Source organism: Helianthus annuus, chromosome 2, assembly GCF_002127325.2.
Source record: "Helianthus annuus cultivar XRQ/B chromosome 2, HanXRQr2.0-SUNRISE, whole genome shotgun sequence".
Classification (NCBI taxonomy): Eukaryota; Viridiplantae; Streptophyta; class Magnoliopsida; order Asterales; family Asteraceae; genus Helianthus; species Helianthus annuus.
Window position 1 is genome coordinate 52,872,001 of NC_035434.2, and position 27,394 is coordinate 52,899,394.

The following is a 27,394-nucleotide window of genomic DNA, read 5'->3' on the forward strand; positions in this document are numbered from 1 at the left end:
TAATATTATATTAGTTAAATATAATTAATATAATATTTAGTTCTACAATAATTCTAATAGGTATCTAATATTATAATTAATAACGGTACTTCATTTTTTAAGATGTGTTATGAATTATATTAATTTACCAATAGTATTATTTAAATATTATTTATTATATTAATATCTAATATTATTATCATTAATATATTGTATTGTAAACAACTTCAATATTTAAATGATGTAAAGATAATTAGGTTCTCAACAGGTTCGATCAATCCAATCAGAGAACATAACCATTGCATTTATGACTCTAATTTTCAGATCTATTATCAAAATGCATATCATGATTTCAAAATTAAAAAAGAATAGTTAATCCCAAGTTATCCATGTTTATTTAAATGGCAATCTATATAAACATCACCGCTAATAACAGTTTTAACTTTACCAAAGCATAGAGGTTACCTTTTCTATTAACATACCATAAAATACCATACTACCACTATTATTCTTCAGTATTTCAAAAAAAAAAAAAAATCTGAAATTTTTAATAACAGAGTCATACTTGCTATGAACGAAGTTGTACAGAAAGTAAATGATCACTTACTTTCATTGCTTCCCGACAGAGAAAAAGAATAACTAAGTTATATAAATTGGTGCACGTATAAAAATAAATCACTTGTCTAAATTTGTGCAGATGTTGTAAAGTTACATGATTTCTATCTTTAGATCTGTGTAATACACAGGCTTATAATCAATAATAATTTAATGCAAGTCTATACTCACTAGATGTCCTAAATGGAGTTATATATTTAGGCTTGCCAAACCATTGATAATTACTAAAGGTCAGTGTTTCAGTGACGTTATCAAGAAATATTGATGGAATTAACGGTTTATGTAATGGAACTCGATTTCAGGTCCTATCACTGTTTGATCATGTTATTAAGGCATCATATTATCCGGAAGTAATACTGGCACTCGAACGTTTATCCCTGGATTTCGTTTAATACCGCCAAATATAAGGATTCCGTCTAAATTGACAAGAATACAGTTTCCTCTCGCCCTATGTTTTGCTATGTATAGTTGGTTTGTTTCTAAAAGAATCGGGTTTTACCAATGACCAACTCTTGCGTCATCTATGGTAAAATAAATCACTTATGTAAATTTACGAACAATATAAAATTAAATAATTTATAATTTTATATCCTTAAACCTGTGTAGTATACTGGTCTAATAATCTAGTAAAATATTATATGTCTAATTAATTCAAGTTTCATGATTTCATTCTAGCTCTTGTAATAGGATTAAAAGTTTCGTTTATGAGATACAAATGCTGTAACATGTGGTAGTGGAGTGGGGAAGAAGAAGATAGGATGGGATGGGACCAATTATTTTTGTTTGTATTTTATAATCTTAGGGGTAAACTAGACATTTTACACACATTTAACTGAGATACTTAATTTAGGTTAATGATAAGGATTACTCGTGTTTAAAAATTGCAACTACTACAACCAACTTTGTAATTATTGAACCTTTAAGGCCATTTCTGTGAAAATGACAAACTATAGGCACCAACCAGGCTTTTAACTCTTAAGATTAAGTTTCCAAGGAATACAGATACAAATAACCATGGCTGGTCTAAATCCTTCTTTGTCGCTGGTTTATGAGACATTTGGTCTGCTTGTTCATTTTCCATGCCTTAACAGTCAGCACACACCAGTATTATATATTGCAATACCTCATAGTTTCTCTTTCATCTGTTTGTTCAATAGAGATGGTGTGGCTTCATTTTTTTATGTACTTTCCATCTCTTTATTTTAAATTGTTTAAACTCTAAATTTACTATATTTTGCTTGATTCGCAGGGATCTTCGGGAGATTCCGAAGGGTGCATAACTTGTGGCCCGTGGGGTGGTACAGAGGGGCACAAATGGGTTTATATGCCTCAACCCTTCACCAACAAGATAAAGATTAGGGTTCGACATGGATCTGCCATTAACTCCATCGAACTTCAAAGTTACTGCACTGAAGGTGAAGGCCAAATATCCATTTTTGGTGGTCAGGCTGGCACGCTAACGGATACTGTAACTAATATTCACCGAATATTGATTGATATATATATCATTGCACACATGTTACAGCGGTTGTATCTGATAAAGGTTTCGTTTAAATTTTGCAGATTTGCGTTGATGGAACTAATGAGTATTTGATGTCAATAAGTGGGACTCGTAGTTGCTTGTTTGGTACCAAAACTGTAGTAGTGGACTCTATATGCTTTATGACAAATTTGAACCTTTATGGTCCCTATGGTGTCAGTTATGGCGCTACCTTCTCACACGATGTCAAAGACAGGGTGGTCGTAGGATTTCATGGGCGTGCTAGCGATTACCTCAATGCTAATTGGATTTATGTGATGCCCAAATCACTTGAATTAGATTCAAACTCTAAGAGTAAAGGAAAAATCATGTCTGAGGTTTATTTTTTGTCACTAAAAGTCTTTTGCATATACTCACTGTTCATGTTGTTCTGAAGTTGGAAATGTTTTATATTATGCTGGTTATTGTTTTTTGTAGCAGTTATGCTCTAGTATGTCTAGAATGGTGATGCCAAGAGACGTAGGCCCGAGGGGAGCAGGCGGAGGTCAGTCTTGGGATGATGGAGTTTTCTCCACTATCAAACAAGTTCGTGTTCATGTAGGAGAGCTGAATGTAATTTACGCGCTTCAGTTTGAATATCAGAAAAGAGATGGTACATCCGTTTTGTCACAAATCCATGGAGGAACAAATGGACTTGAAATAAAAATGGTATGAATGTGTTAAGACATGTTACATTTTTTAATCATTTTCGTTGTAAGCATATTAAAGCTGTAACACCCCGACCCGAATAGGGCTGACGTGTCACTATTACAGATATCAAAAACCAAACTCAAGCCGTTTAACACGGAAAATAGGATCCAAAAGACAACCAAAAGTTTCGAAAACAAACCAAGAATCCTGATTATTAATTAATTCAAAATACTTAAATAAATAAAAGTCTTTATTCTTGAACTGCATTTTACTCTCCTCAACACTAGTTCCCAACATTCTCCGGATTACCTGTCAACAAATAAGAAAAACACAACAAAGAGACTACGGCTGAGCCAAAGGTTGCCTAGTAACGGAAAAATCAAATAGTGCAAGTAAAGAAAGGACATAAAGAAAGAAATATGAAATTTCTGAACACAAAACCAAAACTGATACTTGAACAAATACTGAACATAATCTGAGGCAGTACGTAATCAGACATACAAAGCATACCAGACAATATTATAACATATCAGATCAGAAACAGATATCAAACTACGTGACTACAAATAACAACAAACCGAGTCACGTGAGACGGAAGCACCCACGAGCCTAAACAGACGGGTACACGGCTAGCTAGTCCATGCACCTATGAGATGGTGAGTGTGGCGTTCACCCATAATTCCAACTTCAGACAACAAACTCAGACTCAGAGCTAAGATCGATCTATACGCCTCTAGGGGCCAGGTGCTACACAAGCACAAACTAGAGACGCCGTGAACTTTTATTACGCACTCACGATAAGTGCCATGCCGTTGACGCCCAAACGGCAAGCCAGACATGCTCGGGTGACAGAGTACAGAAACTTAGGCCATGTATTAATATATAGGCAATTTAAACTGATTCTCATGGGAACATGCAACAATGATTACAATTGCTAAAGTCTATTGCATGCCACTACGAACTTGTCAAATAATAAATGTGGACCGAAACAACTAACTCAAACAGACAAAATCCGTACTGCAAAGTGACGGATATGATAACAAAATACTCTGATGAGAAGACCAAAGAATCCGTACCTTTTTCCGATAAGTGAACTAGCAAAGCAGTCTAGGTCGCCCACAGTTAACCACAAAAACCTAAAATATACTTTACCCATTAGATTTATTGAAATTTGCCATATTGGCTAGTTGTTTGTTGATCACTAAAGCTCTTAGAATTTGTCATATAGTTGTTTTATACATGGTTCCGTACAAATTATTTGATTTACTTTACCATTAATCAACAAATACTAGTTATATTAAAACAATTAATGTAGTATTTGGTAGGCATTCTGATCACGGAAAACTATTAATAAATATATTTGAAACTTTAATTCAACCACTCTTTCGTTTAAATACTAACACTTTGTTTCAGTAAACTATACATATAATAGAAATTATAGAAGTATATAGAATTGAAATGGTTGCTGTATACACAAAATAAATAAATAAATAAATGAATAAATAAATAAATAAAATAAGTTTAAAGAGTTAACAAGTGTCAATCTTGTTTCCTTGTTCTTTATAAAAGTCCCTGGAATGTAAATATATATATATATATATATGTAATACATATAAACACACAAGCATGCATGACCCATCTCTACATATATAAACACACACATGAACATTATACCTACCTTTTAATACATACATAATATATATGTCGAAGCACACACAGATTTTAATAACATATGCATACGTACACACAATTCACACACACATATATCCAATCAAATTAACAGACTCTACTTTTATTTTTTATTTTTTTTTTTTTCAGTTCATCTCCTTCAATGTATTAGCCAAGATTACATATACCCATATTTTTAGATTGATTAAACAAGATTACATATACCCATATTTTTAGATTGATTAAACATGAGAATATAAGAGGAACACGGACCTTGTGTTGACCAAGATACAATACGGAGTCAGCGGGGTTTCCTTTCGGTGCTGCGTTGGTAGTTGTCGCGGCTCAGGAAAGGGGCTGAATAGGATCGGCTGCGAGATTCAAATGGCGTTGATTCGAATATGGCGACTAGCTGGAAGTTTTCAAGTTGTTCGTATGTTTAGTAACGACGAGATAAGGATGTTATGTGATATATAATACGGTTACGGACAAGAGAAGATCAAAAAAAAAGAAGTGGTAGCATACCGTTAGCCTACTTCGGGGAACCGTCTAGTCGCGCTTTTGTCTCGTCGGAGCTCTCTCTTCCGGAGGTGAGTTTGGTGGATTGTTTTTCTTTTTGAATGGACAAGGATCAAGAATGAGGGCAAGGAGAGGGTGACTAAGGTTGGCTTTGATTAATATTGGGGTTGATTTCCTTAGTTTGGAAATGATATAAATTGATTTGTTGATTAAGCATGCAAAAGGAATAGTTCCTAATTTTTTTGGTCGACGATTTGAAAAAGTTTGGGAAGGTGATAGCTGTATAATCATTCTAAACTTATACCCTTTACTTTTCTTTTCTTTTGTCGGTTACGAACTAATTACTATATTGACTATATAAGTATTGTGGTATATTTACTTAGTTTTAGTTTGTTCCATAACATAATTTATTTATTTTTATTATAGCAATAAATAATGCTAAATAATAAGGTCTTGGATAGGGTAGTGTTCAAAATATTTATTACCCGACATGCTAATATGTCACGATACTTATAGCATTTATTGTATTAGGATTGAAAGTTCTGTATATTACAACTACACCACCCTAAAAAAATTTGTCCTTGAATTTGCTATGTACGAATAACACAGGAAAAGCAAGCATAGCGGACTCTAAACATCTTATAACCATAAAAGACATACTAACGCACGTATTTCTGAGATGACATATAACTGGATACTGAAACAGAACAAACTTCGGATGTGAACAAAACAAAGCTATGTAACACAAAATAGAAGGAGATAAATCAAACTAACCGGATCTACGAAGAGCTAAGACGCGAATAGATTCGGATACTGGGAGCGGACATTGTCTTCCATTTCCCAAGTAGCTTCACACTCAGAATGGTTCTTCCATAGAACTTTAACAAAAGGAATAGTCTTCTTGCGCATAACACGCTCTTGTCTGTCAAGAATAGCTTCGGGTTCCTCTTCGAGTGACAAATCTTCCCGAATCTGATGAAGTGGATAGTTCACCACGTGTAACGGATGATCGTTATATCCCCTAAGAAGAGATACGTGAAAAACGTTATGCACGTGCGATAACTGAGGTGGTAGTGCCAAACGATAAGAAACTTCTCCAACTTTTTCAAGAATTTAAACGGACCGATGAATCTAGGACTAAGCTTCCCTTTAATCCCAAAACGGCGAACGCCCCTGCAAGGCGAAACTCGCAAGAATACCCGATCACCAACATTAAACTCCAATACTCGACGATGTCGGTCTGCGTAGCTCTTTTGTCGACTCTGAGCTTCCTTTAACTTTTCCCGAGCGATAGCAACTTTCTCGCTCGTAATTCGGGTCCTTCAATAATTTTCTCGCCAACCTCCTCCCAACAAATAGGAGCTCTACACCTTCGACCGTAAAGAAGCTCAAATGGTGCCATACCAATGCTAGCTTGCCAACTATTATTGTAGGCAAACTCAACAAGACAAAGATATTCATCCCAGTTTCCAGTCCACTCTAAGGCACATGCCCGAAGCATATCCTCGAGTGTCTGAATGGTACGCTCCGACTGGCCGTCGGTCTGAGGATGAAACGCGATGCTGAATCTCAACCTGGTGCCCCACGCGGCTTGCAAACCTTTCCAGAAACGAGAAGTGTAATGTGGGTCACGATCAGAAACAATAGAGACTGGAGTACCATGAAGTCTGATAATCTCTTGAGTAAAGATCTCAGATAACCTACTGACTGAGAAACCTTGCTGAATAGGGAGAAAGTGAGCAGACTTAGACAACCGGTCAACTACAACCCAGATGGTATCATTCTTTCTAAACATCTTCGGCAAACCAGTTACAAAATCCATTGAAATGTCATCCAACTTCCATACCGGAATGTCTAGCGGTTGAAGCAATCCACCAGCTCTTTGATGTTCGGTCTTGACTTGCTGGCAAGTGAGACATCTACTAACATACCTAGCAACATCCTCTTTCATAGCGCTCCACCAAAAGTGCTGACGAAGATCCCGATACATCTTTGTAGATCCAGGGTGAATAGAGAATGGTGAACTATGTGCCTCAGCTAACAATGACTCTCGTAGAGTGGAATCATTAGGCACACATAACCGTTTTCCACACCAGACTACTCCATTCTCATCAATTCAGAATTCTGACTGCTTCCCAACCTCCAAATTCTGAATAATAGCCCAAAGTTCTCCATCGTCTTGTTGGGCGTTCTTGATCCGCGAGATTAAGTCAGGATCTATCTGAAATCTGGCTAGATAACCATTGGCGTCACCAAGATGAATACCAATACCCAACTTGTTGGGATCTGAGGGCTGTCTGTGATTGTGTTTGTTTGCATAAAACGAATAAATGCAGCGGAAATGAGTAGCAAACTTTGTAAACACAAACAAAGGAGAGTATAGATTGATAAACAATTGCTTTTCATTGAGTCAAAAGATTTACATAAAAGCACAAGATTACAGTGCAGGCTTACAATCTAAACTCCCCCTCAGCCTGATACACCAAAGTTGGTTGCACAAGATGAAAGGATGAATTGAGGAGAAAAATTCACTCAAAACGATCAAGTGTAATAGTACAGAGTACTGTCATACTTATAGGCAAACCAAACTACTGATATGCTTCAGCTGACGTCACCATGATAGTGACATCTAACGACCTAACAAACTATAAATACTGTTCTATACAAACTACTGTTATGTAACATCTGATAATCACTAAAGTACAAAACATAAGGAAACTACTGCTTCACGTTCCACTGTTGTAGCCTTAGCACAGATGTTGAGTCTTCAGTGCTTTCTTCAAAGGTGATCAGTCTTTGAGAGGGTAGTGCATGAGTCTTCAGCAGTACTTAGGACACAGCAGTAGATAGAGCAACAGAGTTTGTGTTCAGCAGTTGTTAGATAATCATCAGAGTTTGGTTTATCAGTTGTTATAGTTGAGCAGCACTTAACATCCATCAGCTGTTAGATAACCACTGTTAAGGGGAAAGTTTAGAACAAACTGCTGCTTATTAGGTGTCCACTGATGGGATCCGGTTTTGGCTTTACATTATCTGTTCCTCTGTTAGGGTTCAATCCCAACAATCTCCCCCTGGAACAGATAATGCCAAAACCCTTCCTTATTCAGGACCTTTATTACTCATCAAGAGTGCCTTAGCTTGTTCTTTGAATTCAGCTTCAAATTCTTTGGCACTCTGGTCATCTTCATCCCTGCACAGTGAAAGCTCAAAGAGATCCTGCAAATCTTTAACACTAAGGCCTAGTGCTTCTTTCCTTGATATATGCTTCACCTCACTATTGGCTCTGACCAGGGTCAATACGTGGGTCTTTTGATCAGACATCCACTTTAGTATTTTAAAGCCTAATGGGTTTCTTGGGAGAGATTTATCTTCTGATGAGTTGAGGGATAACGGCCTTGAAAACACATGCAAACTCTTAGACATTCTTTTGAAAGCTTCTTCTATGACTTTGTTTGCTGCAGCTATGTCTTCTGCAGTTTCTTGTCCAGTAAGCTCTTGTTTTTCATTGTCTATCATGTCTGTTGCAGTGTTTGAGGATGCAGGGTTGTTTAACAACTTCACAACAAGGCTTTGAAGCTTTGATGAGCTATCTTCTTTCAGACCCATTTTCATGATGGTGTCTTTGAAGAACTCTGCTTCCTTCTCCTTGACCTCTTCTTCAGTCAGCTGTTTGCCTTCATCTTGTTTTGACCCAAGTGTAGGACTGTCTGCTGATTTTAGCAATGTCTTGAGGTTTTCAATTTGTTGTTCCATCTTCATCATTTGTTCTTTCTTCTTCCTTTTTTTCAGCATCTCATAGGCTTCATCAGTTTGCTGCCTGGACCATTTTGATATGGCTTCAGCAGTGTCTACTTTAGCATCCACTAACTCCTTCTTATTTCCTTTATTTTCAGCAGTGAGATCAGCAATGAGTCTTTTGTACTTACTCCAGTTTGGAGCAGTCTTCTTCTTTGAAGGATCATTCTTGATTTTTTGGATCCTTTCAGCCTCATGCTTCAAAGCTACTAAAGACTATTCTTTAAACTGGGATTCTTCAGCAGGATAGAACTTTTCTTTCATGATGAAGGCTAGAAGCTGTTCTCTCAATTTCTTCTTTTGATCTGCCTTCTCCTTTTCTAGCTCTTGTGCAAATTCTTCCATCTGCTTAACCTTTGCAAGGTAGAACTCCAGTCTATTAGCAATGCCTACTTCGCTTAGTCTTTCCTTTTCACTGTCAACCTTAGCTTTAACTTTAGCTTGCCTAGCCTTTAACTTGAGATAATCAGTTATATCTTCTGGAGCTATGTAGCCAATGAGTGAGGAGAATTTTCTTTTTGAAGGATCTGTTTCTGTATAAAACTGCCTCATCTCATTTTTGATGGCTTCAAGCTCTAGTGGATATTTTTCAGCATTTGGATCCTGTATCCCTTCATCGGCAGTAATAGGCTTTCTTTTTCTGCTAAAGAGCCTTGGTTGAGATATAGGAAAGGATAGAGCAGTGGTGGATGGTTGACAAACAACTGTTGAAACAACTGGTGTCTCAACTGCTGCTGTCATTACAACTGCTGATGTATCAGCAGATGTCTTCTGCTTTTAAGCAGGAAATGAAGGATGTGATGGTGGTGATGGTGGTGGTGACTCATCATCAGGAATGAAAACCCTTCTCCTTTTTAATGGAGGAGATGTTGATGATGTTTTGGGTGGATCAGTGGTTTGTGATTGTGACTGACTGACAGTAGTTGAAACAACTGGTGTTTCAACCACTGTTGTCATTACAACAGATGTTATAACATCTGTTGTCTTCTGCTTTATGGCAGGAGGCAGTGGTGGTGATGTGATTGTAGATGATGATAGTGGTGGTTTTTGTGTTATAGACACAGATGGTGATGGAGGTGGAACAGTAGTTGTGGTGGTGTGTGCTGAAACAGTAGTTGTGTGTGTTGGAGGTGTGTGTGTTGATGAGATGGCAGCTGTTTGGCTACTGACAACAGTTTTTGTAAGTACTGTTGTATCAGCTGTTGAAGTTTTTGAGGTTTTGGGTTTTTCTGGTTCACTGTATATTCCATCTTCTATACCTTTCTTTTTCAGCTTGGTTTTCTCCCCCTTTTTGGCATTATCTGCCAGGGGTGTATCCATGAAGAAAATGGTAGATGGAGCTTTTTGACTCTGAGCAGTCTTTTGGATACTAGCCTTTATAGCTTTGATATCTGCTTGAGTGTCTTTGAACTTTGATTCCACCATGTTGGTCAGCATTTTTACTTGAAGAGCATGCTTTTTACCAGCCATTTGTTGCTGTTGTTCAAGCATGGGTTGGAAGACATTCCAAAGCTCATTTGCAGCAAATGCTTGTGGAGCAGGTGCTTGAGCAGGAGGAGCAGAAGATTGGGCTATTTGAGCTTCTAACAGCTGCTGCACCATATCTTTTATTTCTGCAACTGTAGATTCCAGATTTTCAACTCTGGCCGTCAATTCATTGTATTTTGAGTCATCACCTGAATTAACAGGATCATCTGAGTCCCCACCAGCAGTGGTTGTATCAATGTATACCTTAGGAGCTGTAGCCCAAAAGTCATCCATTGATGCCCCTTTTTCTTGGTACTGGGGACTTCTTTCTTCAGCAATCGATGAACCTTTGATGTTACCAGCAGCTAAAGATAACTTGCTGGTGGTTACCGATGTTGCCATAGAAGAAATTGCCTTTAAGGGAGTCTTAGTAATGTAACAATTGTCCAACTGAAGATCTGTTGATCCATCAGTTGTAGTTGCTGCTCCACTTGAACTACCACCGAGAGTTACTTGTAACTCAGGTGGTGTAACCTCCTCAGCTGTTGCTGGGATAGCAGAGGTATGAGCATCAGACCCAGTCACTTGTGGAGGTATACTCTCAGTAACAGGTGATAGAGAGGAACTGGTTTGTGTCTGTGCCATATCAACTGCATGCAACAGGGGTATTATTGATTGTGGTAATGTGATTGGTGAGGGTATGGGTGTTGAAAGAGACATGTCCTTGGGATCAGGACTATGGAAGATGGATCCGAGTGGATACAAAGCTTCATAATTTGGTTTCCCTGTGCTTACAACCTGATCCTTTTGTGAGGATGCAGGAGGAGTTTTGGGCTGGGGTTGAGATCTTTCTTCCATCTGCTGTGAGGAAGTAGCAGCAGTGGTTTCTGGTGACTTTTGTGTTGTCACTGGCAGTTGCTCTGGGATCTCATCTTCCAGAGTTGCCTTTGTTTTGGGTTTGGTGGGTTTTCTGGATGGTTTTCTTTTGGTCTTTTTGGTGGTGGCAGGTGTGGGTTTCAGAGCAGTGGGTGTGCTACTCTGATCACCTGGAGCAGTGGGCTCAGCAGTGGTTTCTTGAGGGTCAGTGGCAGTTTCTAAAACCTGCTCACCCTGTTTTGTTTTTAATTTTATTGGTGCCATCATTCTTGAAAAAGTTTCTATTGTTAAACTGTTTATTTTGAATGAGACACCTTGTTTGGGCACTTCTGCCTCTTTCTCGACAAATTTTTGTTCAAAATAGTAACTTAGAAACCTCGGAAAGAGCAGAAATGCCTTATTATCAACGTTCTCTACCAAATCATCAAATATTTCCTGGGAGTAGTTATAGTTTTCATTGTTCAAAATTGCATACCCCAGGCATTGGATTTTTGTTGGTATCTCATTGAAGGACGTTGTTTTATTTGAAACACACATGAGCAGTGTGTGGAATAAAAATCTGGGTGCAGAAGGGAAGTAACCCTTTTGTAGGGTGTCCCTGTTTAGTTGTTCTGCATAGCCCATTTTCATGAAATCCTTTACCAACTCGTCTTTTGTAAAAGAGGTTTTTCCATTTAAATCATCGAGTTTAAAGGTTTCAGAGATGGATTTTGGTGAGATATTTACCTTCTTACCCTGTATCGAGGAGTTGATTGCGGCGATGATATCTCCTTGTTTTTCAAGGGTGGCATTTTTCCAGAACTCTCTCTGGGTGTCAAGGTAAATAGGAGCGTCTGCTATTATCAAAGTTTTGTACTTTGATGCAGAAAGGATGTCAAGAATGGAATCGAAGGTGTGGTTATCGGTAGGTTTTGTGAGTATACCTACATAGTTGTGTGGAGATTTGTAGCGAATCTCCGGTGTTTCAGCAGCCATTTGAGTGGCATCTGCTGTTGTGAAAGAAGATGTTGGTTTTGATTTTGACTTCGATTTTGGTTTCGTCATTTTGGATGAAGAAGATCGAAGAAGTTTTTGGAGTTATGAGAGGGAAACTGTTATGAGAAGAGAACTTTTGGAATTCAATTCGACAGTAAAACCCTGTTTGGATTTAATCAAGGTTTTATTTAGGGAAAAAGTGATTGCTGATGTGGCAGCGGTTATTTTGATCTGAAGGTTAAAAACTGACCACGTGTCAAACATCTGATGGAATGGTAAATGATGGAGGACAGTTGTTTTGACAACTACTGATGGATCAAGTATCAGTAGTTACAACGGTAATAAAATGAAATGGTGGGTGTAACAGTGGATGGAACAAAGATTTTAAACATCAGTGTTTTTGAAGAGCAGAGGTTGACACTTTAGCAGTGGACAGACTTTAGAGAGCAGATGTTATGGCACAACAGCATTTTAGGAACAACAGTGGATAAAAACCAATGAGGATCATATGTTTAACAACTGTTTGTGCGGCAGTGCTTTGACTTTTGACAAATTCTTTTAGCACCTGTTTGTTCAGATGTAGAAAGATTTGTTCTTGTAAAAGCACAATCTCTTGTCTATCATCTGTTGAGTACCAGAAATGTTATTCTAAACAATACACATTTTGGATGCATAATATCAAGATTAAATTGTCAACAGTGATTCTCAGAAATTTTGTTCAAGGTTTTGCCATCTGTCTATTTTTCAGACAGTGGTTTAGCATCCCAGATGATGAAGACATTTCTACTTGAGCTGCTCATTTTGTGTCTAATTACTGGAACTAGAACATGAGTACTTCAATAGTCTAAGTCAATTTGCAATCAATTTATGATCAGTGAAGACCTAACTTGAGCTTAATATGATCTCGATATGTGTGCCATTTCCTTTTGATTAAATTTAAGGATATTAATTACACACAAAAATAAGGTAATTACATCCAGACCAGAGATGAACTTTTACTATAAAAAATGAGTAAAAAGATCATAATATATTTTAAAATAAAATACATCTGGTTTTTATTATAGAAGAAAACACCTTAACAAAAATCAAAGGAAGTTTTGAAAAAAATCAAAAGGATCCGACAATTTTCCAGTAAATTCATAATCATATTATTCTCAAGTTATTTTGACCATTGTTTGAGTCATTTTCTTGTCAATTGATTGTAAATCCATTTTAAGCACAATCACTTGAGATGCCATTGTTACCAGAACAATTTCTGTATTGATAAATGCACACAGTTGCATGATGACCACTGATGACCTAACTTTAACCTCAAAAGTGTTTTCTGCTTATGCTCTTTTCTTTTGATTTCAAAAGTTTTGAGATAGCTATACTTTGAGATTTGTTCATTTTCCCTTTTTACCCTGTTTATTTACATGTTAAGAAATACTCACTAGGAGATTATATTTTGAACATGCTTTGTCCATAATCACTTTGAAGCAATGTTTTGAGAGATCTGACCATATTTGATCATGTTTCATTACAGATCTCACATTACTTATGATTAGGACTGTTTTGACACCTTATTTTCTCAATGTGTTTAGACAAAGTCGATTTGGTCCTTTTGAAGGTACTCAACTTGCCTTTGAGCACATGAGAGATTTTGACCAAAGTTTTATTCCCTCTTTTCCTTTTCAGCAGTATTCTAGTATTTTAGATGAACACAAGTTTTGCTGAATTGAGGTACATACTTTAGTTGTTTATTGAAAACATCACAAATATCAAAACAACAATTGAAATCAATTTTGAAAGCATCGAACGATCCCATAATTTATCAGATATTTTACAGATCTGAAAACTATGAGTGACATATGCATGAAAACACTTGTTGTGTGAGATTTGTGTGTCTTATGACATCTTGGTTGATTTGCAGAGTATTTGAGTAACCATTTTGACCATGATTCACTCGTTACTCTGTTTTTCAACTGGATACAACCAACCCTTTAGTATCAATAACTTTTGAGCTGAACTGTTATGTCAAATTGATTGTAAGATCGAATTTGACTGTCCAGGCTCTGATACCAATTGTTAGGATCTGAGGGCTGTCTGTGATTGTGTTTGTTTGCATAAAACGAATAAATGCAGCGGAAATGAGTAGCAAACTTTGTAAAGACAAACAAAGGAGAGTATAGATTGATAAACAATTGCTTTTCATTGAGTCAAAAGATTTACATAAAAGCAAAAGATTACAGTGCAGGCTTACAATCTAAACTCCCCCTCAGCCTGATACACCAGAGTTGGTTGCACAAGATGAAAGGATGAATTGAGGAGAAAAACTCACTCAAAATGATCAAGTGTAACAGTACAGAGTACTGTCATACTTATAGGCAAACCAAACTACTGATATGCTTCAGCTGACGTCACCATGATAGTGACATCTAACGACCTAACAAACTATAAATACTGTTCTATACAAACTACTGTTATGTAACATCTGATAATCACTAAAGTACAAAACATAAGGAAACTACTGCTTCACGTTCCACTGTTGTAGCCTTAGCACAGATGTTGAGTCTTCAGTGCTTTCTTCAAAGGTGATCAGTCTTTGAGAGGGCAGTGCATGAGTCTTCAGCAGTACTTAGGACACAGCAGTAGATAGAGCAACAGAGTTTGTCTTCAGCAGTTGTTAGATAATCATCAGAGTTTGGTTTATCAGTTGTTATAGTTGAGCAGCACTTAACATCCATCAGCTGTTAGATAACCACTGTTAAGGGGAAAGTTTAGAGCAAACTGCTGCTTATTAAGTGTCCACTGATGGGATCCGGTTTTGGCTTTACATTATCTGTTCCTCTATTAGGGTTCAATCCCAACACAACTTATCAAGATCTGTGAGAATCTGTGGCTGCAATAGAAGAGAAGAAATAGACCCAGAACTCTTTCGGCTGAGAGCATCGGCCACAACGTTGGCTTTACCCGGGTGATACCGAATGTTGGCATCATAATCCTTTAGCAACTCTAGCCAACGTCTCTGCCTCATGTTCAACTCCTTCTGCGTAAAGATGTACTTCAAGCTCTTGTGGTCAGTGAAAATATCACACGTCTCTCCGTATAAATAATGTCGCCAAATCTTTAGAGCAAAGATAACGGCAACAAGCTCAAGATCATGAGTCGGATAATTAACCTCATACGGTTTTAACTGACGTGAGGCATAAGCAATGACCTTGTTATGCTGCATCAAAACACATCCAAGACCCTTCTTCGAGGCATCGCTGTAAATTTGATATCCACCTGTACCTGATGGGAGTGTGAGAATCGGGGCAGACACCAACCTTTTCTTCAATTCTTGAAAACTTTTCTCACGATCCTCGTTCCAAAAGTACTTAACCCCTTTTCTCATAAGTTGAGTGAGAGGCAAAGCGATAGTCGAAAATCCTTCAACGAATCTGCGATAATAACCGGCGAGGCCCAGAAAACTACGAACCTTAGTGACTGAGGTAGGTGTAGGCCATTTAGTGATTGCCTCCACCTTAGCAGGATCCATAGAGATACCACTAGCAGAAACTACATGACCAAGAAAAGCTACTTGGTCTAACCAGAATTCGCACTTCGAGAATTTTGCATAAAGGTTCTTCTGTCGCAAAATCTCAAGCACAATACGAAGATGGTCTTCATGCTCTTCCTTGCTCTTAGAATAAATCAGAATATCGTCAATGAAGACTATGACAAATTTATCAAGAAACTCATGAAAGACTCGATTCATTAGGTCCATGAAGACAGCGGGAGCATTGGCTAAACCGAACGGCATAACCAAAAACTCATAATGACCATACCGAGTACGAAAAGCTGACTTAGGCACATCAGAATCCTTAATATTCAGTTGGTGATAACCCGACCTTAGATCAATCTTAGAAAAACTTTTGGCACCCTGAAGCTGGTCAAACAAATCATCGATGCGAGGGAGCGGATAACGATTTCGAATGGTGATTTTATTTAACTCTCGATAGTCAATACAGAGTCTCATAGAGCCATCCTTCTTTTTTGACGAACAGGACTGGTGCACCCCAAGGCGAGACACTAGGTCTGATAAAACCAAGTTCCAATAATTCTTGTAGTTGCTCTTTGAGCTCCTTGAGCTCAAGAGGTGCCATGCGATAAGGTGCCTTAGAAATCGGCTCAGCACCAGGAATAAGATCAATAGTAAACTCCACTTCACGATCAGGTGGGAGTCCAGGCAGCTCCTTAGGAAAAACATCAGGAAACTCACAGACAATCGGATAATCAGAGATAATAGGCTCTTCAGAAGATGTAACTTTTACAGAAGCAAGAAACCCGGCACAACCATGCGATAAAAACTTTTGAGCCTTAAGTGCAGAGATAATCTTAATGGACTTACGAGGGTGAGTCCCCTGATAAATAAGTTCAGGACACCGAGGATTTCCAAACAGAACACGACGAGTCTGACATTAAATTAAAACGCTATGCTGCGATAGCCAGTCCATACCGAGAATAACATCCAAATCACTCATGTGAATTGGGTACAAGTCTGCTACACGAATGGTGGACTCAATTCGGATTGGGCAATTTCTGTAAACATAGGAGATAACAGAAGCATCTCTCAAAGGTGTAGATATAACTAGAGGATACTCTAAGGCAGTAGGCATAGACTTCAAATATTTAGCAAATAAAAGAGAAACCACAGAATGTGTAGCGCGAGTATCAAAAAGAGCATACAATTCACGTTCACCAATATGCACATAACCGGAAACAGTACCTGGGGCATTAGCTGTAAGTGCAAAAGCTCGTCCTCCAGCAGGCCTGGCATTTCCCCCAGCATTAGCTCTAGGTTTAAGCTGAGGGCACTCTTTAACACTACAAGAAAAATGACCATTTGTGACTAAATTATGAGGGACTGATCTATCAGTCTCGGATACATAGTATCTGGGACTAATTTATTAGTTACTAATTGTATTAGAGACTGATTTTTTTGTGACTGATACCCGTGACTAATAATCAGTCCTTAATACCTGGACCACTTATCTGAGACTGAATTTTAGTCACAAATATGTTTGTCTAAAAATAATTTTTGGAGGGAAACTTATTGGTTACTGAAATTCAGTCCTAAATAACTGCCCCCATTTATAAAAATGGCGCCATTTTATTGGTCACTAATATTCAGTCACTAATATATTAACACCTAGGGACTAAATTATGAGGGACTGATCTATCAGTCTCGAATACATAGTATCCGGGACTAATTTATTAGTTACTAATTGTATTAGAGGTTGTTTTTTTTGTGACTGATGTCCGTGACTAATAATCAGTCCTTAATACTTGGACCATTTATTCGAGACTGAATTTTAGTCACAAATATGTTAGTCTAAAAATAAATTTTGGGGGAAACTTATTGGTTACTGAAATTCAGTCCTAAATAATTGTCCCATTAATAAAAATGGTGCCATTTTATTGGTCACTAATATTCAGTCACTAATATATTGACACCTAGGGACTAAATTATGAAGGACTGATCTATGAGTCTCGGATGCATGGTATCCAGACTAATTTCTCAGTTACTAATTGTATTAGAGACTGATTTTTTTCGGATGATCTTTGTGACAGATAATCAGTCCCTAATACTTTGACCAGTTGTTTGAAATTAAATTTTAGTCACAAACATTTTTGCCAAAAAAAATGGATGGAAACCTATTGGTTACTGAAATTCAGTCCCAAATAAGTGCCCAATTAATAAAAAAGGCACAATTTTATTGATCACTAATATTCAGTCACTAATATATTGACATCTTATTGGTAGCTGAATTTTAATCTCAATTATGTTTCATTCGTAACACCATATATGACACGTAAAATGAAATGATACATTGATACACAATCCAATTAGATCCAAATATGGACATATGGTATAAGCTTTGGACCGGGTTCAATACTTAAAAAGTTAAAAAAGGAGTATTTTTCTTCGATGAACATATGTATTATTGAATAATTTTAAAAACATATTACGTTTAACATAATACATTATATGTCCAAATCAATTCTAACAAAATATAAAACAAGTTCAAAGTTCAACAAAGTACAAAATAAGATCATTAGCATCCAAATCAACCTACTACAACATATCAACAACCTTCATAAGTCCACGTAGCACAAGCCTCTAAGATAAGCTTCTTCCAAATTCATCCTTCTGAAAACATTTATACTAAGTTATCTTAAATTTTAATAGATACTAGCCAAATTAGAAAAAAAAGCTTTATTAAATACTACCTGTAATTCCTTTCTTGATACTTCTACTTTTTCCTTCAATGTAATTCCTTTCTTGATACTTCTACTTTTACCTGCAAACACAATATCCATAGTAAATGCTTAGATAATGTGAAACAATGCTACTTTTACATGTATATTAGTAAGAATAAAACTAGTCTTTGTAAAGCTTAATAATTGAAACTCTTACAAATGTTACATACTGAACATTACCAATCATCATCGTCTGACTCATCATTTTCCATTTCATCATTGGGTTTATCAGTGTCTGTGTCTGAATCATCCAGATTTGACTTTGAACCAAAATCTTCCATGCTATGATCAGAATCATCTAGCTTGTCATTGATAAAATCACCTATAGTGCCATCAACATCAACGTTTTCAACAATTTCTTCTTCAACATCTTTACGGTGAAGGTTGACATCTTCTAACAAATCTTCTGCATTCTTGTCTTCTGGAATATCCCACAAGTGTCTGTGGGTAATTCTTTCAATGATTTTCCATTGTGAATTTGGTTTAAGTGGATCATTTATGTAAAACACTTGTTTAGCCTGGTTTGCATAGATGAAAGGATCCTCCTTGTAAGCATGTCGAGACGTGTCTATGCTTATAAAATGAGGTTCAAATATCACGTTCTTTCTTCGACGATCAGTATCAAACCATGTGCATTTGAATAATATTATACGATAACCTCTTATAAATGACAATTCAATGACTTCGTCAAGAAATCCATAATAGTCATCTTCGGTATCATTATGAACGCCCGGTACCGTAACTCCACAATTTTGTGTTTGTCTACCGTCATCGTTTGACTTAACTATAAATTTTACCCCGTTCACGATATAACCCCTGTGTGACGATACTCGATTATCAGGAAGGCAAGACAATGCATATAACTCTTCATTAATTTGAGATGGATTTAGCGCATACATCTCTTGAATCTGTACCCAATTTTCAACATAGTAATCATGTTATCAGAGTGCAATGTCACAAAGTAAAGTAAGTAAAATAGAGTGTTAGCATTACCCGTTTTGCAAACCAAGTCGAGAATGTAGATTGCTGCATCTCGTAAAAATCTGATGATTCCGGATGTTGCATTTGTAAAAACCGCAAGTGTTCTCTGCCACATGTAGTATACTATAAATTTAGTGACATATGATAGTTAATACCAATTCACAACCAAATATAAAAAAAACTTACTCTAAGTACGGCTGAACCTCTTGACAATTGTTGAAGATAAACCATATTGCTTTTTTCATAAGATTACTAGGAAGGATATGTACTTCTTTCTTCCCAATACCTCGACCATTCAATCTAAAAACATCCAACGCACAACTTTGAGCATCACTAGAGGTTTTGTCATCATTTCTGTCACGTTTGTCTAACTTGGATTCAACACCTCGTAAATAGTGTGAACAAAATGTTATAGCTTCTTCAACAACATAAGCTTCTGCTATCGAGCCTTCGGGTTTAGCTAAGTTTTTAACATATTTTTTTAAATGGCCAAGGTATCTTTCGATTGGATACATCCACCTCGATTGTACAGGTCCTCCCAAAATTGCCTCTTGAGGAAGATGCACACACAAGTGCACCATAACTGCAAAAAATGATGGGGGAAATATACGTTCAAGCTTGCACAAAATCTTAACTACATCTTCTTGCAACGTTTCCAACTCATTCACGTGTAATGTGACTTGAGTAAGTTTCTTAAAAAACTGAGACAACTCCACTAATGCCTCACGAATCTGTTTTGTCATAAAGGGACGGATTGCAATAGGAATTAGGCGTTGTATTAAGACGTGACAATCATGTGATTTTAGCCCATGTACCTTACCTTGCTCAGCAATCACATTTTTAGCTAAATTTCCAGCATACCCATCTGGGAAACGCACAGAGCTAAGTAAATTACAAAATTGTTTTCTCTCATCTCGAGTTAAAACATACAAAGCATGTGGTTTAACCCAATGATCATTCTTTCTAACCAAGTGAAGCTCTTTACGTATGTTCATATCTTCCAAATCTAGTCGGGCTTTGTCAGTGTCTTTGGTCTTTCCTTCTATGTTTAATAGGGTTCCCAACACATTCTCACACACATTTTTTTCCACATGCATCACGTCAATGTTGTGACGAATCAATAACTTAGGCCAATATGGGAGTTCGAAGAAGATGCTTTTCTTTGACCAGTTTATATCATGTGAGTTCCGTTTTCTCTTTTTACCTACATGATCCGGATGTTTTCCATGCTGATGTATAGGGAGATGTTTCAACTGATGTAAGCAATCATCTCCGTTGACAATTTTAGGTGCAAGCCTAGTCTCTCTCTGTCCATTAAAATCTCGTGCTTTCCTCCAAGAGTGATCGGTCGGGAGAAATCGCCTATGACCTACATATCCTATTCTATCTCGTAAACGTATACTGCTCGCATCTTCATTGCATATTGGACATGCCTTATATCCACTCGTGCTCCATCCAGACAAATAACCGTACGCAGGAAAATCATTAATTGTCCATAGAAGTGTAACACGCATGTTGAATTTCTGTTTTGATTCACAATCATATGTTTCAACACCCTTATCCCATAGAAGTTTCAACTCATCTATTAGTGGACGCAAAAATAGATCAATATCATTACCTGGTGAATCGCTTCCAGGAATCAACAATGTCAACATAAAAGAAGCATCGACCATAGACTTCCAAGGAGGCATATTATATGGTATGAGCACAACAGGCCACATACTATATGAGAGACTCTTTGCACCAAACGGATTGAAACCATCACTTGCAAGCCCTAGGCGAACATTTCTAGGATCCTTTGCAAAATCAGGAAACATTGTATCAAAGTGTTTCCATGCCTTTCCATCTGCTGGATGTCTAAGAACCCCCTCCTCTTTGGTTCTGTATTTATCGTGCCACAACATTTCCTTAGCAGTGTGTCTTGAGGCATATAAGCGCTTAAGTCTACTTGTGATGGGAAAGTAACGCAAAATTTTTACCGGTTTTTTCTTCCCTTTACTATTTTCCTTATAACGACTAGTGCCACACACGGGGCAATTTTGTAATTCTGCATTTTCTTTCCAAAATAATGCACAATCATGTTTACAAGCATGAATAGATTCGTATCCTAGTCCAAGAGTACGTAAATACTTTTTCGCCTCATAATGGTTCTTCGGCAAGTTTGCATCCTTGAAGGCCCGACTAAATAAATACAGAATCATATCCATTGACACATTTGTCATTTTGCATGTTACCTTCACGTTCATCAACTCTAGTAAAAAGCCTAGTACAGAAAACTCATCACACCCGGGGTATAAAGGCTTCTCCATATCGACAAATAACTTCTCCACCTTTGGGTTATTACGTAGATTGGCATCGTCCATGAAGTTTTCAGCTTCAGTTTCGCCGCCCGTAGGAAAAACATCATCAAGTAACTCATTGACACCATCATTTGATTCGTTTTCACTTTCTTCATAGTCACTATCTGTATCATCTATTTCATAACCCGGAAGATGTTCACCATGATGAATCCATACATTGTATGATGGTTCAAAACCATTATAGATGATATGATCAGCAACGACTGTGGGAACATGTCTTCTTGCATTCACACACTTTTTACACGGGCAATGTATCCTACCTTCACTATCAACATATGTTTTACCCCTTTCTGCAAAAGCTATCGCTCCATTAATGAACACTGGATCTACCTTATTAGTGATTTTAGTCCAGCTCTTATCCAATGTCATTGCAAAATCCTGGTTAACAACAAACATAAACAAATTAACAAAATATTAGATCAACAATTTTGCAGAAAACTGTTCAAAAGAGAAGAGCATACTAATTTTATTTTTGGTACCTGGGACTTGAATTGGATAAACAAATAGAATGTTTCAGCAAGTAGTTTAGCAGAACCGTGATACGGTGTCGAGTTGGCGGTGTGGCAGAATCTGTTAATCAAAAGGGAAGAATTGGTCATTTAGGGCTTCAAATATTAGTTTCAACTTTCAAAGATGTAGTTCTGATTTGATTTATGTAATAATCTTGGTGTAATTTATATATCTGATTATCAAAAGTTCTTGTCTTCAGTATTCAAATTTAATCACTATGCTACTTCAACCAGTTATCGGTATAGGAACAGATGTTAGAACAGTATTTTCCGGTCCCAGCGCGAATGCGTTGTTTAAAGCCATAAAATTTGGGGAGGTATCTTTGCCGAATCCCATTTTGGTCCACTGTAAAAAATCCGGGAAGCCGTTTTAAGCAATTTCGAGCCCGTTATACCTAATGAAACCCCAACGACAGCTGTGGGTTCTCTACAGTCTTACAAATACGCAGGCAAAGCGATAGCTAGGTTACAGTCTTTGCCTAGTGGCAGCATTGAACGGCTATGTGACATGATGGTCCAGAAGGGTTTTGAGCTCACAGGTTATGACCTGGTCATGGCTTATAAGTTCCATGATGATGAAAAGTCTAGGATTCCCATTCTTGCAAGGAGTTGCAATTAAACGAATAAAATAATCAAGACTACCTGATCACTTAAATGAATTTGCATAATTAAACGATCACAGAGAAAGTGATTACTTTTTCATGTTCTTTTTCTAGGAGGATACTGAGTTTTTTTAGATGTTAAAAAGCGTTATGTTTGACTTTAAATGTCAACAATGAGTAATTAGTTCCAACAACTAATCAAGAGCATGATGTTGGTGTAACTGAATAAATTAGATGTCGGGTCAGGGGTCGGAATGGGTTATGGGTCAGAATGGGCTGGTTAAAAAACAGTTATGCAGAAATATTGTTCAAAAAGAGAAGCATACTAATTTTATTTTTGGTACCTGGGACTTGAACCGAATAAACAAATATAGACCTAGCAAACAGGTTGGATCAGGTCATGAGTCAAAATGGGTCAATAATAAAGAAGGGTTGTTTTGGTTCGTGTCAAAACGGGTCCGGGTCGGAACGGGTCCGGTTCAGAACCGGTTCGGGTCGGGTCGGGTCTTTTTTTTTAGAATGGCCATCGGCAACTGCACTTGAAAATCACAAACTGAAACTGAACAAGTAAACGACTAAACTCGATTCGAACAGGTGGTCAAAACAAAAAGCAAGCTAACTCCGATTCTTATTCGATTAACCAATAAACTTCTAAAAAAATTCATATAAATGACCACTTACGGTTATTGATAAAATTTACAGTATCCGACAAAATAAGCTGATACTAGCTAGCATGGGATTAGATAAAAAATAGGCATGAAAATTGTAACAAGTAAATATACCAATTCAATGTAGACACGACTCTCTTCCAACTTTTTATTCAACTTTCCAGTAACAATCTCATTAAGTATTAGTTCTTGTTAGTTTCTAGTAAATTTTGGAATGCACTTCAATTACCTTGGAGATCTGTTACCGGCACTACCCGCTAAAGGTCAAATGTGATATATTTTGATGCTATCCTTTCCTAAACTTTCAGAGAATTGTGTTATTTTACTAAATCCTAATATCATAATTGTACATAATTACTTTTTCATGTTCTTTTTCTAGGAGGATACTGAGTTTTTTTAGATGTTACAAAAGTGTTATGTTTGACTTTAAAAGTCAAGAATGAGTAATTAGTTCCAATGACTAATCAAGAGCATGATGTTGGTGTAACTGAATAAATTAGATGTATAATTTTTAAATGATGTTGGTGTAACTGAATAAATTAGATGTCGGGTCAGGGGTCGGAATGGGTTATGGGTCAGAATGGGCTGGTTAAAAAACAGTTATGCAGAAATATTGTTCAAAAAGAGAAGCATACTAATTTTACTTTTGGTACCTGGGACTTGAACCGAATAAACAAATATAGACCTGGCAAACAGGTCGGGTCAGGTCATGAGTCAAAATGGGTCAATAATAAAGAAGGGTTGTTTTGGTTCGTGTCGAAACGGGTCCGGGTCGGAACGGGTCCGGTTCAGAACGGGTTCGGGTCGGGTCAGGTCTTTTTTTTTTAGAATGGCCATGGCTGAAAATAGCTCAACTGCACTTGAAAATCACAAACTGAAACTGAACAAGTAAACTACTAAACTTGATTCGAACAGGTGGTCAAAACAAAAAGCAAGCTAACTCCGATTCTTATTCGATTAACCAATAAACTTCTAAAAGAATTCATATAAATGACCACTTACAGTTATTGCTAAAATTTACAGTATCCGACAAAATAAGCTGATACTAGCTAGCATCAGTTGCTGGGATTAGATAAAAAATAGGCATGAAAATTGTAACTAGTAAATATACCAATTCAATGTAGACACGACTCTCTTCCAACTTTTTATTCAACTTTCCAGTAACAATCTCATTAATCGCAACTTCCGTATCATAAACCATATGCCTCGCATGCCACACCACTGAAAACGAACCCGACCCGAGCTGTTACCCAGCCACATACTCCCCAACCAAAAAGGATTGAATACGATGGAAAAAAGGAGGAATTGGTCATTTAGTCAAACAAAGTAACAAACAAACCTGATCACTTAATTTAGTTTTCTTCATTATCTATTTGATGAAATATTGAATAATATGAACCTGATTGGTGCCTTGATCCTTGAGCAATACAAAAATATTTATTTAGGTAAAGTCGTAACAATCAAAGTTACTATGTTTCACTAAAACAGAGATTCCTCCTATCCAATTAACCTAGATGATGTAATGGAGACTCATCAATGAAAAGCTACATCCTATAGGCAAGATATAATGAGAAACAATTAAAATTCACATAAGTCGAATGGACAAATATTAATCGGAGTCACATGATCGATCATACAACCGGAATTATTAAACTCAAACGAATTAACATGAAGTGATCGTACCTTGTAGCTGGTAACAGGGCAGAGCCGGCAAAGGAGGGGCAGTCCCGCGGAGGAGGCAACGAATCCGGCTACGCTGGAAGAGACTGAGGTTTAGATTATGATGAAGGAAGGCCGCTGTATATTTTCCGACTTGGATTCTGGTATGTTTTCACGTTTTCTTTAAAACCCTATGTTAGTATTTAGAATTAAAAAATGAAAAAAGAACAGATTACTAAGATTCGATTTTAAGTAGGGGTGGCAACAAAAACCCAACCATGATATTTTGGGTTATTTTGGGCCTTTTAAAAAATGAAATAAGTTATAATGGGCTGAGAATTTAGTCAAGATGGGTTAGAATGGGTTTTAAAATACTCATTTAAATTCTAACATGGGCCAGAATGGGTTTTTCACTATCCAACCTAAAACACATCAGACTTCATACGGGAGTTGTGTGACGCTTTTGAATCCCCTTCGTGGATTAAACTCTAAATCACCTTCTTCGTCGATTTCAAACTCGTCATCACGTGACTCGGTCTTCCTTCCTTCTTTCATCACCATATTAAACGTTAACACCCTCTCTACTATGCACAATCAACCTTTGAAGACGCATTTTTAGCTGTTTACAGGTAATTCTGCAACAACCATTTGCGTTTCTTGATTGTGTGATTGTAGTTCTTGTAACTAAATGAAGAAATTGCACTTTCGTTGCCTTTTAATTGAAGTTTTCTGATGGTGAAAATGTTGAAATTGCTATGGTTTAGAAAATATGGTTTCATGCCCACCAAGTGTTTGATGATTTGCTTACTCGGTTGTGACGTTTGGATTGACATGTTTTTGTTTTTGTTGCCTCTGCTGGTATCCCCAGCATTGTTTTCTTGCCTGCTGATAAGATTTCCATGGCGCAATTGGTGCAGCCGATTGCCAACGGGGCGTTTGTGTTGAGCTTGGATACCGATTTTGACGGGTGTATGCGGTTGGTTAGGGAAGTGACGTCTGAATTGCCGATTTATTTGGCGAATAGTTTGAATAGTCTGAGGTTAGAAGGGCAGAAAATGGCTGCGATTGAGATCTTGCAGCAGTTTGATTGGGAAGTACCCGATTGGGTGATTGTTCCGGGTGGGAATTTGGGGAACATATACGCGTTTTACAAAGGGTTTCACATGTGCAAAGAGTTGGGATTAGTTGATAGGATTCCGAGACTTGTGTGTGCTCAAGCTGCAAACACGAACCCGCTTTATTTACATTTTCAATCCGGGTGGGAGGATTTTAGTCCTGTGTAGGCGAAAACGACTTTTGCATCCGCTATCCAGATTGGTGATCCGGTTTCTATAGATCGGGCTGTCTACGCGCTCAAGAATCCGAATGGGGTTGTTAAGGAGGCTACTGAAGAGGAACTGATGGATGCGATGGCGCAAGCGGATGCAACGGGGATGTTTATTTGTCCGCATACTGGTGTTGCGTTGACGGCTTTGGTTAAGCTTAGGAATAGTGGTGTGATAAAGCCTACTGATAGGGCGGTTGTAGTGAGTACTGCACATGGGTTGAAGTTTACGCAGTCGAAGATTGATTATCACTCTAAAGCAATCCCGGAAATGGCTTGTAAGTTGGCTAATCCGCCGGTGAATGTGAAGGCGGATTTTGGGTCGGTTATGGATGTTTTTTTTGAATTTTTTGATTTTTTTGAATTTTTTTGAATTTTTTTATTTTTTTGATTTTTTGAATTTTTTGAATTATTTTTATTTTTTTGATTTTTTTGATTTTTTTTTGAATTTTTTTATTATTTTTTTATTTTTTTTTTTGATTTTTTTGAATTTTTTTTATTTTTTTGAATTTTTTGACAAAAACCTATCTTGACCTAAACCCATTCTAACCCATCTCTTAATAAACCCATCTTAACCCAAACCCATTCTAACCCATGCCCATCCTAACCCATTACCTAAACCTACCCAACCCACCCATTTTGCCACCCCTAATTTTAAGATGTTGTGATAACCCATATTTATTTAAATGTTTTAGTAACATGATATAATATAATAATAAACAATTGGTTAACTATATTGCTATCTGTTTAGTTATTACTGTTTTCAAATATTTTTAAACACCGAGTAAATATACGATGTTTTAAAATATTTTTTAAAACACCCTATGAATACTATACAAGCCCGGTCATCCAAGAAAACCAATTGTCGAAAGGTCACTTACGCCCTGCGAACACATACAACGATGGTGACCACGCCCGCCCGCTATTCAAGGGGAAATCAAC

General features: G+C 37.2%; 2 protein-coding genes and 1 pseudogene across 5 annotated transcripts in view; 2 read left to right on the forward strand and 1 right to left on the reverse strand.

Moving 5' to 3' along the window:
- Window positions 1-1,905: 1,905 nt before the first annotated feature.
- LOC110892163 (agglutinin) overlaps window positions 1,906-27,394 on the forward strand; it is a 39,816-nt gene continuing 14,327 nt past the window's right edge. Inside the window, exons 1-3 of the mRNA XM_035987102.1 lie at window positions 1,906-2,062; window positions 2,158-2,451; window positions 2,555-2,782. Of these exons, the coding sequence (XP_035842995.1) occupies window positions 1,919-2,062; window positions 2,158-2,451; window positions 2,555-2,782 (666 nt within the window). The 5' untranslated portion in view covers window positions 1,906-1,918. The remainder of the gene's footprint in view (window positions 2,063-2,157; window positions 2,452-2,554; window positions 2,783-27,394) is intronic.
- LOC110917123 lies at window positions 18,086-25,337 on the reverse strand. Of its 4 annotated transcripts, none has more exons than XM_022161741.2 (7): window positions 25,153-25,337; window positions 22,170-22,260; window positions 19,517-22,068; window positions 19,343-19,436; window positions 18,530-19,257; window positions 18,320-18,390; window positions 18,086-18,239 (listed from the first exon to the last, which is right to left on the reverse strand). In XM_022161741.2, exons 3-6 carry the CDS (start codon window positions 22,057-22,059, stop codon window positions 18,387-18,389), a joined length of 3,369 nt encoding a protein of 1,122 aa, XP_022017433.1. In that variant the 5' UTR covers window positions 22,060-22,068; window positions 22,170-22,260; window positions 25,153-25,337; the 3' UTR covers window positions 18,086-18,239; window positions 18,320-18,386. The 4 variants fall into 4 exon arrangements, with proteins under 4 accessions (XP_022017433.1, XP_035842992.1, XP_035842991.1 ...); XM_035987099.1 differs by having other exon boundaries at window positions 18,520-19,257; XM_035987098.1 differs by having other exon boundaries at window positions 18,507-19,257.
- Window positions 25,971-26,792, forward strand: LOC110892125 (annotated as a pseudogene).

Coding starts and splice junctions, on each gene's coding strand:
- LOC110917123 (XM_022161745.2), bottom strand. CDS start 22,059: ATGACATTGGATAAGAGCTGGACTAAAATCACTAATAAGGTAGATCCA. Junction 19,437..19,516: donor GAGGTTCAGCCGTACTTAGA/GTAAGTTTTTTT, acceptor TACATGTGGCAG/AGAACACTTGCGGTTTTTAC. Junction 19,258..19,342: donor CGACTTGGTTTGCAAAACGG/GTAATGCTAACA, acceptor AATTGGGTACAG/ATTCAAGAGATGTATGCGCT.